This window comes from Alternaria ethzedia (genome assembly GCF_023757985.1).
Source record: "Alternaria ethzedia strain BMP 0044 chromosome Unknown scaffold_29, whole genome shotgun sequence".
Classification (NCBI taxonomy): Eukaryota; Fungi; Ascomycota; class Dothideomycetes; order Pleosporales; family Pleosporaceae; genus Alternaria; species Alternaria ethzedia.
In genome coordinates, this window is record NW_026056222.1 from 206,221 (window position 1) to 218,886 (window position 12,666).

Genomic DNA, 12,666 nt, shown 5'->3' on the forward strand with positions numbered 1-12,666 from the left:
GCTTTCTCCCTCTTCTATAGAACAATTACATCTCTTCTTGTTCTACACCTTGCACGGGCTTGCTGTTCAAGAATATCGATATCAGGCCGAAAAATGGTGGTACGGCGAAGATACTTTGTTCCAATATGAACAGCGACAGTGGGTTAGCATGCACTGGTACCTGCCCGGCAGGATGGAAACAGCAGCTAAGCGGCAATGCTTAAACTTTGGATGTTAGTTCTATGTGCAGGCCGCATGCGCCTAGGCACTAACACCTCCGTACAAGACGTCCAGCTCCTTCTCATACAAATCTAGCAAAGCTTTTTTCTGCACTGTTCCCTTCGCCGTCTTTGGGAACGGCTCTTTTACAGCCAGTATCATGTCCTTTCCCACGCGCGCATAAAGCGGCGAGCTCTTGTTCACTTCCTCTACCGTATTCCAGATCTCATGCAAATCCTTCCCATCTTCCAACCTAACAATCAACGAGGCTTTAGGTCTTCTCGTTCCTACCATCGCTACCTCCGCAACTGAAGGATGACTTGCAATTCTCTGTTCTGCGGCTGTAGGGAAGAACTTCTCATTCGTCAGGAAAACGAGAAGATCATCAGCCCGGCCGTAGTGTCTCCATCGCTCCGAATCTTCGGGATGCCTTGTGAACAAATCGCCAAGTCGTCTTTCTTTTGCGTCTGAAAAGATAGAGAAGATGGGTTGTACATAGCCGCCGTGCTCCTTTCCGTCGTTGCGGTGCATGACAGCTTCATAAAGAGTGACGCCGTCCGTGGAAGCAGAAACAGGGTCGAAGTGGATGTTGAGAGCGGGGTGAAGTGTCGTATACTCCCAGTACGCAGATTGCACTGTATTTGCATCTTTGCGACGGATACTGGGCCAGACGCCGAGTTCGGTTGATGCCATGACATTCAACACGGACACTTGCGATGCGACAAACTCACTTGCATGAGTACTCACGCTACCGCCGCCCCAGCCAATTTGTTGCGTTCTCCGGCTGAGTCTCTGTAGGACTTCTGGGCTCTTGCTTAGATACTCGACACAGGGTGGCACGAGTGTCAGGCAATCGACACCGATGCCTCCATCCCTTGCGGCGATGATGTCCAAAGCGGCTAGTGCGCTGTCCACACCCGCAGCTGGTGTCATCCATGTCGGCGGGTAAATTGGTGTTACACCAAGCTGCAGTGGAAAGAGGATCATACCGATCATACCGCTGGCGTGGAAAGGCGGGAAGAGAAACATTGCGCGCATGCCTCGCCCGTTCGCTGATCCGTAGAGAAGCTCTTGCTCTAGTTCGTAACCTGGTGGTGCGGTGAGATACATGGTTTGGGCTACACTGTTAGTCCACTCGTGTGTCCAAAGGATGGGTTTGGGAAAGCCCGTTGTGCCGGATGTATCTGCGTTTGGTAAGAGGTAGCATGGTCAGGCGGGAGCGAGCGTACGTACGGAGACAAACAAAAGGTTCGCGGGAATTTTGTTGATAGGTCTTGTTGTACGGATACGGCTCCGCTTTTGAGGTGAGCAGTTGCTCTACACTGGGTATCTGGAGTGTCTTCATATCCTTCATTGACAGAACGTCTTTGACAACTGGTATCGGCATCTCCGACTTTAGCATAGCCTTTGCGTCCACACTCTCAATCAATTTGACCAGTGCTTCAGCTCCGTATCTTGGCGATGGAAAGAGCATCTACCTTCGTCCTTAACCATTTGAACCACCATCAAGGCGCTCGTGTCGGAGGACGACTTACCTTGTACCCCGCAATCACACTTCCCAGACATAATACCGCATATCGTATGTCGTTCGGTCCCATGTACACCAAAGTTCGTGTTCCATCCTTTTCCTCTTCGTGAAGCTTCCCGATGCTCTCTTCGAGCCACCACGCGAAAGCAGAAACAGCATTTGCTACTTCAGCAAACGTGATCTTACGATATCCATCCTCGATCTTGTGCGGGTTCACCGGAAACTCTGCGTACGTCGCGGAAGGATATTGAGCCGCGAGTTTGAACAGTGTGTTTGGAAGAAGTTCATTAGTGGCCTGTGGCCAGGGAGCGGGGCGTGTTGTATCCATCATGTGTCGTGATAGGTACTAGCAAGGCGAGAGAATAGGTGCTTGTAGGTGCTTGTGATCGAGCTGTTCAGTTGTTAGATTAAAAGCTGCGGAGTATCCCAACTCCCCTCCTTAGCCCGCCTTTTATCTTACATCGGTGTATCCCATCATCGTGCGCCCGAGACTAGTCGAGATACGAGATCCTGACCGGTTGCCACATGTACTTTATACCGCATTGAAGCTTTCCTAGCGTGTTTGATGCAACTACGACTTTACAGTTTGGGTTAGAAGCCAAATTAGTGTAGTCAAGGCAGCCAGCGATCACAGGCTGCAAGCTGCCGAGGTTGCTACAAAGTAGTGTGGAGCTTAGCAGGCCAACGTTGGGCCCACGTAAGCGAGGCCCGTCTTCGAGATCGACCATCCGAGCTAGACGCTTGAGCGCTGCAAGTCCAACTGAACATCAGTGTTGGAAAAGGAGCGCCCTGAAATTCTGGGCGTCAGCGCTTTCGCGGAATTGGTGTGCCGAGGGTCTTGATACAACGCGTACCATTCCTTTTCCACAGCAAGTGTCCCATCAGGAATGTGGCATCAGGAATGTGGGTCCCAAGAATGTGGTTCCAAAAATGTAGTTTCGGGAATGTGTCGTCAAGATGCCAGAAGAGAAATGGAGGAATACATGTAGCTGTGGGTATCGAACTACGACTGCTTCAACAACGCTTAATACTCGCTGATGGTGAGTGTACAGGCACAAAAGACGACATCTCCAACAAACGCCAGCCGATGCAAATATGATAATCGTCCGCGCACATTGATTGTGGGGTCGACCTCAAGCTGAAGATAAGTGCGCCCAGCGCGCATCCGAATCTACCTCACCCTCCTCACTACAATACTGTCAGCGCACATCCTCCACGCTCTTAGACTCTCGTTATTTCTACCCTCCACGTACCTGCCATAATATAAAGCGGACCAATGAAGTCTCGCAAACCTACCAATCATAGACCCACCCAGAATTTGCAGTCATGAACTCTTCACATGCCTCCTTGAGGGCAATGTTTGGTCTCAGCTCGTTGATGGTAAGAGTCTCTCTCGTCAGCGGGTCCGTTGGACTGCGTTTGAGGTGCTCAATCAGCGTAGCGCGCTCGTACGATCTTCCATTCTTAGTTACGACCGGGTCGTGCATAATCTCAAACGTTATGCCATCGACGAGGTAATCCGGGACCTCGCGTTTCTGCTGATGCTCCGGGTCGGAAATCGCGAATGCGGTTCTGAGGTCGTCGCGCTTCTTCTCAAACTCTGTCTTTCGCTCTGCTTTCTCTTCTTGCCCGTCTGAGCGACTGGTTTCTCCGGTCTCCATACGTGCTTCTATCTCATCAATGTCCTTCTTGAACTCTGTTTCCAGCATCATTTCAAGGTCGGAGAGCAGATCGCCACGCCGCCGTATCCTTTCTCGCTCGCGGATGTCCCATTTGGCTTTCTTGCATTTCAAAACGAGAGCGGATATTGTGGCTGCGTTGGAGGTTTGTTGCGCGGAGGTGGTGCATAGTTCGTAGGCCATGAGGGCTGAAGATAGGGCTTCGTTGGGATGATTAATCGCGAGTTGAGCTTGCGCTATACTATCATCAGCCTGGGATTTGACATGCAGAGCTCGCGCAATGGTGGTAAGGCGACTGTCACGATTGACGCCCCTCTGTAGGGAATGAGAGCATACCCAAGTAAAAGAATGCCTTCATGTTGTCCTTCAAGAGCTCAATACTCCGTATACAGTCATCTATGACTCCTTCCCATTTCTCCAACTTTAGCCTCGCATTTGCGCGGTTCGTGAACAACAGAGGGTTGGCGGAGTTCTTCTGAATCGCCTGCGAGTACAACCCCTCGGCTCCTTCGTAGTCGCCATTCTTAAAGCACTTGTTGCCCGAGTTCTTCAGCTGCTCGGCGGCATATTCGTTGCCTGGCGGAGGCATAACGGGGTAAGTGAGCGAGCGACGGAGGGGGTAAGGCTGAAGGTTAATCGACGGGAGTGAGGGCGGAGTTAAGCTTCAATGATTGGTAGGGCCGCGGGGGTGGGGCGCTTTTTGTTGCGCCTCGCGATGGAACCTTCGAGACGATGGATACGATGCTGAGGTGAGCAGTCCGGAGTCTTCGGATGCGATCTATGCTGTACCTGCAGAAAAGATCTCGGCAGTCATCGTAGGGGCAGCAAGCATCGAACACGGTAGCATGATGCAGGCGCGTTGTAGGCGCCACGTTTGAGTCGCATGCACAGCCACGCTACGATCATGCAAGCGAGACCCTGGGACAGTTGTCGCGTGCTATGGTCAGTGACAAGACAGCCGGAGCCAGGCAAACGCAACTACAGAATTGTAATGCTATTCGTACATAATCAACATGCATCAGAGTATCATAGTGAACCTCTTCTGTATGAATATGTCCTGAGTACACAGGCCAGAACACATCAGAACGCTAGTCCACCTAGTGGGGCACCGCTTCGGTTTCTCCTGTCGAGTCCACGAAACCCACTGCTTGAGTCTTCCCTCCAGCCTCGCCCTTGGAATCTCTCCTGTCCTCTTTGTATAGATTGGGGTAGCTTCTCTGCCGCCGAACCTCACCCCCCTCGTCCGAGTCGTCGATCCTGTGCCGACTGGGCGGCGCACTTCTCTTCCTGAATCTCTTTACATCATCTTCGCTCTCGACACATGTATCATCGGCTTCCAAGATGGGGCTCCTAGTCCTTCCCCTGCTGCCACTCCTGTTGCGTGCTCGTCCTCTGAATGTATGATCAGGCTCGGCATCACTACGCCGCCTGGTCTTCTTCTGGTCGGATGTGGGCGGAGAGACGGAAGACGTCGGAGACGAAGGGCGATGATGTTTGCGGTGATGCTCTCGATATCGGGAACCGCTGTTGCGATCGTGGCCGCGAGATGGTGAGGATGCACGGCGTGGAGAATGCTGTGACGACTGCCTACGTCGCTTGAGCCGGCCACGCTCTTCTGCGTCTGCTTCTGGTTCGATGATGGTTGGAATCTCTGTCGCGGTTGTCTGTACGATGGCCGAAGTAGCCGGTGGGTCCGGCATTGTGTTTGCAGACATTGAAGATGTTGCCTGGGTGAGGTTTGGCCAAGTTCAGCTCAGCTGTAAAGTATGAAAGAAATGCCAGATGCTAGCAGGTCTAGGCATATCAGACCCGCAAAGTAAGAGGGGTGCATTAGTTCACGCCTGACGCAGACGGGCCGTTTGGATGAATGATGGCCTGGGCCGCATGTGAGCAGTCGTCCCAAGCGTCAGATGTGAAGCGTAGGGTAGGTGCGACGTCATACGCCCAAGCGCCATCACGCGCTAGCCTAGGGCAGGAACGATGCTTTGTGAGTTCCGTCGTCGTCGCTTATACGACGAACACCACAAGAAGCACACATAGGTTGCAGGCGCATACTCATCTGATGCCAACTGTATGATCGCTTTGTTGCAACCAGCTCAAATGTTCACATCGGCGGAGAAATGGTCTCCATGCACCTTGCAATAGTCCATCAGTCTGTCCACAGTCAACAGCGCTCATTCAACACCATATCCAGGTTACTAATAGCTGACCAACTGAGGTTGTCCGACGACGATAGTCAGAAATTTGGAGCAATGAAAATATACGGGTTCATGGCTCGGTGGTCCGCACCTCGAAAGCAAAGATCACCGTTCAGTTAGGCACTCGACTTGAGAAAACAGCAACACAGTGTAATAAAGGCTAGTATTGCCACGTATAAAATCCACGCTGTGCGGGATATGGAAACCCTTTTTGTAAGATCGAAAGCACAACCTGGGTGGAAGATGAAAGAACACACCCATAAACACCTGTCCAGCGCCCAACGCTTCTAAAATGCGAATGCACAACTCCACTACCTTCCCAACTACGCATCATGCTGCTGCTGCAACCCATGATGTTCCTTCTCCTCGCTCTCACTCTCCCTCGCAACAGCAAAGCTCTTGCGGACCGCCATATCCGCCTTTGTCTTTGTCATGAGCGCATCGCGGATATCCTGCTTGCTCCTTCCGGCCCAGGACTCGAAGTTCTTCTGGCTGAGCGGCCAGATGGGCATGTTGCCTGGGCGGCGCATGAATTCGGCGGCGGCGGGAGGTGGTTGCGCGGTGATGGTGTCGATGTCCATTTCTAGTTCTTCACAGTAGGCTTCAAGGGGAAGATCGTTAACGTCGTGGCCGAAGGGGTTCTCGATTTCGCGACCGATGGCTGAGAGACCGATGCTAGAGGTTGTCAGCGTTGATTATAGAAAGTGGATTGAGTGAAACTTACATAATGTAGGCGGCGAAGATGCAACCGGGGATGGTGATCCAGCGTAGGTCATCCCACAGTTGGAAAGGCAACATCATGACGTAGACCCAAGTGATTTGCGAGATAGCGATGGAGTAGGCGATAGGCAAAGGAGTCTGGAGAACACGATCCATACCAGTGAGGGCCTCGTTGAGCTGAACAACACCGGTAATGGCTTGGTTCTGGTAGAGACCGACCTTGAGCGTTTCATTGTCGATGATGCTGTGGACGTAGCAGGAAAGATGGTTCAGGATTTCGAGAGACAGGTTGCCGAGAGGCTTCTTGGAGCGCTTGATCCTCTTGCGGGGGTTCGACTCGGCGAATGTGACACCGAGGTATTCACCAACAGCCTTGATCTTCTTCTTGTCTCCTGGCTTGGGGATGTCGAGCTCAGCAGCGCGGGCGAAAGTGTCCAGGTACTCAATGCGGTCGCGAAGATCGGGGTAGTCGATACCAGGCTCAAACCGGAGCCTGTGCTTGACAGAGCAGGCAAACGCGTTAAGAAGGTTGAGCGCGGAGAGCTTGTTGAGAAGATCCTCCTTTCCGAGGTCGCCTTCGCGTTCGGAAGTGTGGTACCAAATTGTCCTTGCCAAGTTTTGGCTAACAAAGATCAACTGACTCCAGTACTTTCGGCCTTCGGTGTAACGCTCGTATGCGGTACTTGTTCGGAAAGAAATGGCAAGACCAACGACGAAACCGAGAACGGTCAAAAGAAGAGTGCTGACTTTGAGTTCGAAAATGAATTCAGAGACGCATGTGATGAGAGTCGACCAGAGAGTTACTACTGTGAGTGGTAAAATCATCTTGGGAAAGACCGAGCCGTGCATTCGCATGAAGTATGGCCATTTGCTGTGCTTGGACATGTCACGAGGACCGATCTGTTGATTGTTAGTAAGATGCAAGGCTATCATATTGAAGAGAAACCTACAAAGTAATCTTCAGCATCTAAGCTGCCGTTGGTTACCCTTCTTGAGGGAACCTGGTACGTAACAGTACGGTGTCGCCATGACCGCGGTGATATGGGTCCCTCAAACTCCTCTGCTGGCTTGTTCGTACCACTCGATGAAGGTGGTGGTATCTCAATATTATCCGGGCGAAGCGTCTTCGTAGTCGAAGCATTAGACGCCGCCATCTTGTCCGTAAGTATCGGAATCAGCGTAGCAACCGTCCAGCAGTTGAAGTGGTGTTAAGCAGTAATGCTATTCAAAGGACAGGATATGGTCAATGCGAGTGAGCGAGTGATGTAGATGGAGAGCTGGTGTAGCTTTTGTAAAGACTGAAAGCAAGAAATGCTAAAGACGATGAGGAAAGAGTGTGACAAAAGCAAGAGGTAGGTGAGGTAATGTGAGTAATGAAGGCAAGCGAAGACAAACCACTCCCGCCAGGAGTAAAGATCTCCCACCCAATGTTTAAATATAAAACACGCGTATCTGCACCTTCGCACAAAAAAATCCTCGCAAACCCATGGCGCCCACGGGGATTCGCTCCCGCACCTTTGGCAGCGCCATCATGGTCTAACATGCGATCCGCGACACACGTTGGCATGCAGGGGCCGTCTGGCACATTGTGCCCCTGAGCCAGAAGGACGACGGTCTGGCCAATCCGAGTGTGGGGTGCAGTGGAGTCTCTTCGTAAAGTTGACAATGGCGACGAATGACGGCAGGGGCGCAGCTTGAAGCAGCAAGGGGCGACACGCGGAGCCCTGTTTCACGAAACGTATCTCGCCGTGCCAAGCACGCCACTGGGCGTATTGAACGAGGTGTAGTCAGCGATGGTATGCCTTACTTGGGTACCTATTGTCCGACTGTAGTCGCGCGTGTGCGGGGCGCTATCGATAGCGATCTCCATAGGCCATTGCTGGCGTGAAGGTTCTCGCATAAAGAGGGCATGCTGGTGCGGGCTCTTCGTGTTCGATCGACAAGACCTTTGTGTCAGGAAATGTTCACGTCGAAGCCCGGCTGGCAGGTCTAGACTAGGGCGTGCCGAACCGAGGCTAAGATTACCCCTGACAGCATCGCACCAATGGGCGTGCTCGCGAACGATTCAACGTGAAAAAGCCTCGTCAGCAATTTCTAGAGCATCGGGAACACTGCTCGGGCGTGCAATTTGGCACATTGGCATGCGACGAGGCCATGGCAAGCTAGCCATTACGCCGCACCCGTAGCGACGCGGAACCGCGAGCATAGCTTGCTTTTTGCCTCTTAGAGACCCATGCGCTGATGAACCCGCCCAAAGCATGTGTCAGGTATGTCAGGTACGATGTATGTGCATTTACACAAATCCACAGAACGGGTTTTGCTTCATGGATTGTACTTCTAGACACATCGAAAGCGCACAGAGCCTTCACCCAGTCGCTTCATCTCCGGCCGCTCGTTCTCACCGCTTCGAGTCACTTTGACCAGGAAAGGAAGGAAAGCCCTTGACTATTTCGATGGCTGGCTACCTCCTCGCAATCCGCCTCATTTCCGCTCTCCCTCTTTCCAACTCGATGGCCAATTCTCTTGTCTTGAACGTCTTTCCATCAACGCAGATGTGCACTTTGTTGATCTTCTCTAGCAGTATGCGATAGTATCGTGCCTGGTAATCCACCGTGTTGAAGTCATTTGCAGCCCAGAGTTTGGCCCAGATATTGACCAACTGGTCGCGTATTACGTCTGTCCAATTCTTAGGGAATTCTTGTATCAATGTCGTCGACAGTGATCTTGATCTGTACATGAGAGGTGTACCATGTGGAGTCCCTTGAGGTAGCACGTTGAGGACGACCTCGTCAATAGAAGCGATCTTTCGATTTCTAGAGATGGGGTCCGGGCCGTGCTCGAATATGTGCCTGAGCGCTGCACACACTTCCCAAGCTGTGCGGTTGTAAGGAGCAAGCTCAGCTGTTACATTCGGCTCAGATATTCTGATGTCCACCCACAGCCGCTCGATGGTCGTCGTGTATGCCTTGGATACGGGTACTCTGCTACCCAGGCCTGTAAGGTGACTTGTGATGGGAGCAAGAAGGAATGATGCCCAGCTCGACAAGACATTAGTAAATGACGCGTTCCCGTCGTCTTGCTCCCTCCGAAGATCGTTTCTTTTTGTTGTGACGAGCGGCGCAGAAAGCCATGTAAAATGATATGTGCCGGAAACTTCAAAACAATCCATGCATGCAGCGAGCAGCCCTTTCCGCTTCGTTCTCTGGATAATTTGCATCATCTCCTCATTCACTTGGCGGTTGCACGCCAGGAAGCTAGCACATGTAGGCGGTCTCCTCTGTGATGCGATTAGACAGCCAAGTGAGAAAGGCGATTCAGGCTCCTGTATGCGGCACCATCCGGTGTCTGATCTGGTATCCTCTAACGATGGACGCGGTCGGCATGATAGAAGCAGCTCTGTGTATATAGCATCGCGCAATTCGCGGGGCAAGTCTAAGAGCTGTACCATCATGAACCAAGGCTTGCAGTTACTACCACAAAGTCTCAAAGATTATGAAGCTGCTGGAGATGTAGAGAAGGTGATGCGACATTATCTCCAATGAGATGAAGCCTCGCTTTGTCACCCCAGGCCAAAAATTGAACCGAATCCGAAGTCTGGGGTAATACCAGGGTTGTGTGATCGTTTCCTTTCTTCTGGGACGGCGAGTCTGATGGCGTGCCTGAGGCTGTTTCAGAAGTGCAGGTACACCTTGCGATAGCACGAGAGACTATGTCTGAGGCGCGTTTTGGATGAGCGCAAGGAAGTCGTAGGATCGGCAGCTGTAATGCAAGAAATTGATGGGACTTGAATGATTGGATAGACTAATGGTTGTGATGCTCAAGTACCAATTGATAGGATGGCTGGCGTGCGCTGAGCTATGAAGGCACGGGGCTCCGGATCTTCCATAGATACGTGGCGTCATGCTTGGCACAAATCGTCGGATTACCGTCGGACCGTACAGTAGAGTTCGACGTCAGCAACATGCCGACACATCGACTTGTCGACTTGAGTCAGTCGAGTAAGCACACGCCGGGTTAATTCGGAGCCGCACCAAGTCACAGAGATCACAGGCGCACCAATCGATGTACATGTTCATTGAACGACAAAGAGATCTTTTTATTCCGCAAGAACTCCCGCTAGCAACGCATGTGCTATGCTGATCTAATGTAATTGGACGAATATCACGTTAACACTGCCTTGTATTGAGGCAATGACAGAGGTGACTGGGTCAGAGAAAGTTGTGAAGTAAAACCGACATGTGTCTTTCAACATGCGGATCAAAGGTATCACGTTATCCTGCTATGGCATGCAGGACAGCGGTGACTAAAAGAGACGGGTATCTACGACTCTGCTGGAGCCGGGACAGAGTCTGTAGGCTGGGCCGTGGCAGGGGCCTCTGTTGCCAGAGCGCGGAAGCCATCGGTTGTGATGTTTACAGCACCAGCTTGTACAAGCTGTAGACATGTTAGCAACTAAACGGAAGCCATTCTTTAGAGGGACAGGACTTACAGCGCGGCTCAAATCATCAAGAAGATCCTCAGGATCCTCAATGCCAACGCACAATCGGATGATGTCTTCAGGCATGTTCCTTTCCTTTCTGGTCTTTTCGTCAATGCTGGCGTGACTCATGCGGCAAGGCATGCTGATGAGGGAGTTGACGCAGCCAAAGCTGACACTGATGCCCCAGAGCCTTGCGCTCTCTACAATGCGCTCACTAATGTTGACATCGCCAGTTTCGAAGGACAACACAGCGCCAGCGCCGCGTGCCATGCTCCAGTGCAAATCGTACTGTGGGTGCGACTTGAGACCAGGATAGCGGACCTTGAAGCCGTGAGACTCAAGGAATGTGGCAACACGCATGGCATTTGCTTGTTGCTTCTCCATGCGGACACCAAGGGTCTTGATCCCACGCAGCAGCAGCCAGGAATCGAACGGCGAGAGACCACATCCTGAGGCATTGATTGTGAAAAAGAGGCGATCTCCGAGCGCGGAGTCGTTGATGGCAATGACGCCTGCCATGAGATCGTGGTGACCGGACAAGTACTTTGTGCCAGACTCGTAGACGATATCGGAACCGAGATCGAGCGGGTTGAGCAACATGGGCGACATCATCGTATTGTCGACAGCGACCACGGCGGTAGGGTTCGCGGCGTGGGCGATGCTAGCAATGGCGGGAATATCGCAAATCTTTATCAGAGGGTTCGTGGGCGTCTCGAGGAGCACCATGGCCGTCTTGTTGCTCACTACTTCGCGTACTTTCTCTGGGTTTGTGGTGTCCACGTGGTGCACGATGATGCCGCCATGTGTCGAGAGGTACTTGAGCAGTCTGTTTGTTCCGCCGTACAGATCGTCGCCGGTCACGACTTCGTCGCCCGGTCGTAGGAGGCGGGTGATGACGTCGAGTGCGCCCATGCCGGACGAGACGACAAGCGCGCGGTTGGCGTTCATGATCTTGGCAAGGTGACGCTCGAGATGTGTTCGCGTAGGGTTGCCGGAGCGTGTGTAGTCGTACTCGCCGCCGCCTCCGGTCGCGGATTCCTGCTTGAATGTCGCGGACTGCGCATGTTAGCCTTTTGGCCGCCACCTGCTACCCGAGCGAGATTCGAGTGTCGCATACCTGGTAGATGGGCACAGAGCTGGCATTGTACTGGTCGCTGCTCTCCGTGTAGACCAGCTCCGTCATGAGGGCATACTTGCGGCCGTTACGGGGCGAGCTGGGCGCGGGCGATGGCGGGAGGTTGTGGCCGTCGAGGTCGAGCGGGACGGCCGCCTTGCCAGCGGCATTGGCCTTCTTGGAGCTCTCTCCAGCCATTGCGGTTGTTCTGCGTCCGCGGTACCGGCTTGATTGAAGCCGAGTGGCGGGGCTGCACGAGTTCCAGGCGTCGCGTTGAGGCGATGACGAAACCGTTCGATGTAGGGCAAAGCAAGACCAGAAGCGAAGCAGTCTAAATGTCAGAGGGCTTCAGGTTACGGGTGTACGAGTGCAGAGGTCAAGAGTGTCACAACACGGCATCAAAGACATGTGCACGGCTGCGTTAGCCCGCCGTGTGGGGAGTCACCGCTGGAATTGCGCCATCGACAACAAATCGGCAGTTTTCCCTCGCTCCGAACATCGCCCGCGCTATCTCGCCTCCGAACTACGGGCGTCGTGGGCCCTTACCCCGGATTCAGACAAAGAACCCACAACAATACGCCTGTCGAAATTACCTGGATGCTTTTGACTATCTGATTATACGGGTATACCTAATGTGACAAAGCTGGCTTTACAACACAATTACCATCCTCCCCACCTAGCTCGCTGTGCGCCAAAACCTGTTCGCCGTACCAAATGCCTGACCGTCCCACAAGAGCTCAAAAACCGCG

At 52.6% G+C, this 12,666-nt stretch overlaps 4 protein-coding genes across 4 annotated transcripts; all 4 read right to left on the reverse strand.

Annotated features, from left to right (window-relative positions):
- Window positions 1-240: 240 nt before the first annotated feature.
- J4E87_008801 (uncharacterized protein) lies at window positions 241-1,672 on the reverse strand (the record flags this gene model as incomplete). Its single annotated transcript, XM_049380385.1, has 2 exons — window positions 241-1,382; window positions 1,432-1,672. The coding sequence occupies 2 exons, from the start codon at window positions 1,670-1,672 to the stop codon at window positions 241-243; spliced, it is 1,383 nt and encodes a 460-aa protein (XP_049229882.1).
- Window positions 1,673-2,859: 1,187 nt separating this feature from the next.
- On the reverse strand, window positions 2,860-3,994 carry J4E87_008802 (uncharacterized protein; the record flags this gene model as incomplete). The annotated part of the gene is made up of 3 exons (XM_049380386.1): window positions 2,860-2,914; window positions 3,023-3,641; window positions 3,742-3,994. 3 exons carry the CDS (start codon window positions 3,992-3,994, stop codon window positions 2,860-2,862), a joined length of 927 nt encoding a protein of 308 aa, XP_049229883.1.
- Window positions 3,995-5,926: 1,932 nt separating this feature from the next.
- J4E87_008803 (uncharacterized protein) lies at window positions 5,927-7,477 on the reverse strand (the record flags this gene model as incomplete). Its single annotated transcript, XM_049380387.1, has 3 exons — window positions 5,927-6,278; window positions 6,328-7,223; window positions 7,274-7,477. 3 exons carry the CDS (start codon window positions 7,475-7,477, stop codon window positions 5,927-5,929), a joined length of 1,452 nt encoding a protein of 483 aa, XP_049229884.1.
- A 3,166-nt stretch (window positions 7,478-10,643) lies between these two features.
- MET2 (homoserine O- acetyltransferase) lies at window positions 10,644-12,115 on the reverse strand (the record flags this gene model as incomplete). The annotated part of the gene is made up of 3 exons (XM_049380388.1): window positions 10,644-10,757; window positions 10,813-11,859; window positions 11,921-12,115. 3 exons carry the CDS (start codon window positions 12,113-12,115, stop codon window positions 10,644-10,646), a joined length of 1,356 nt encoding a protein of 451 aa, XP_049229885.1.
- Window positions 12,116-12,666: the final 551 nt, after the last annotated feature.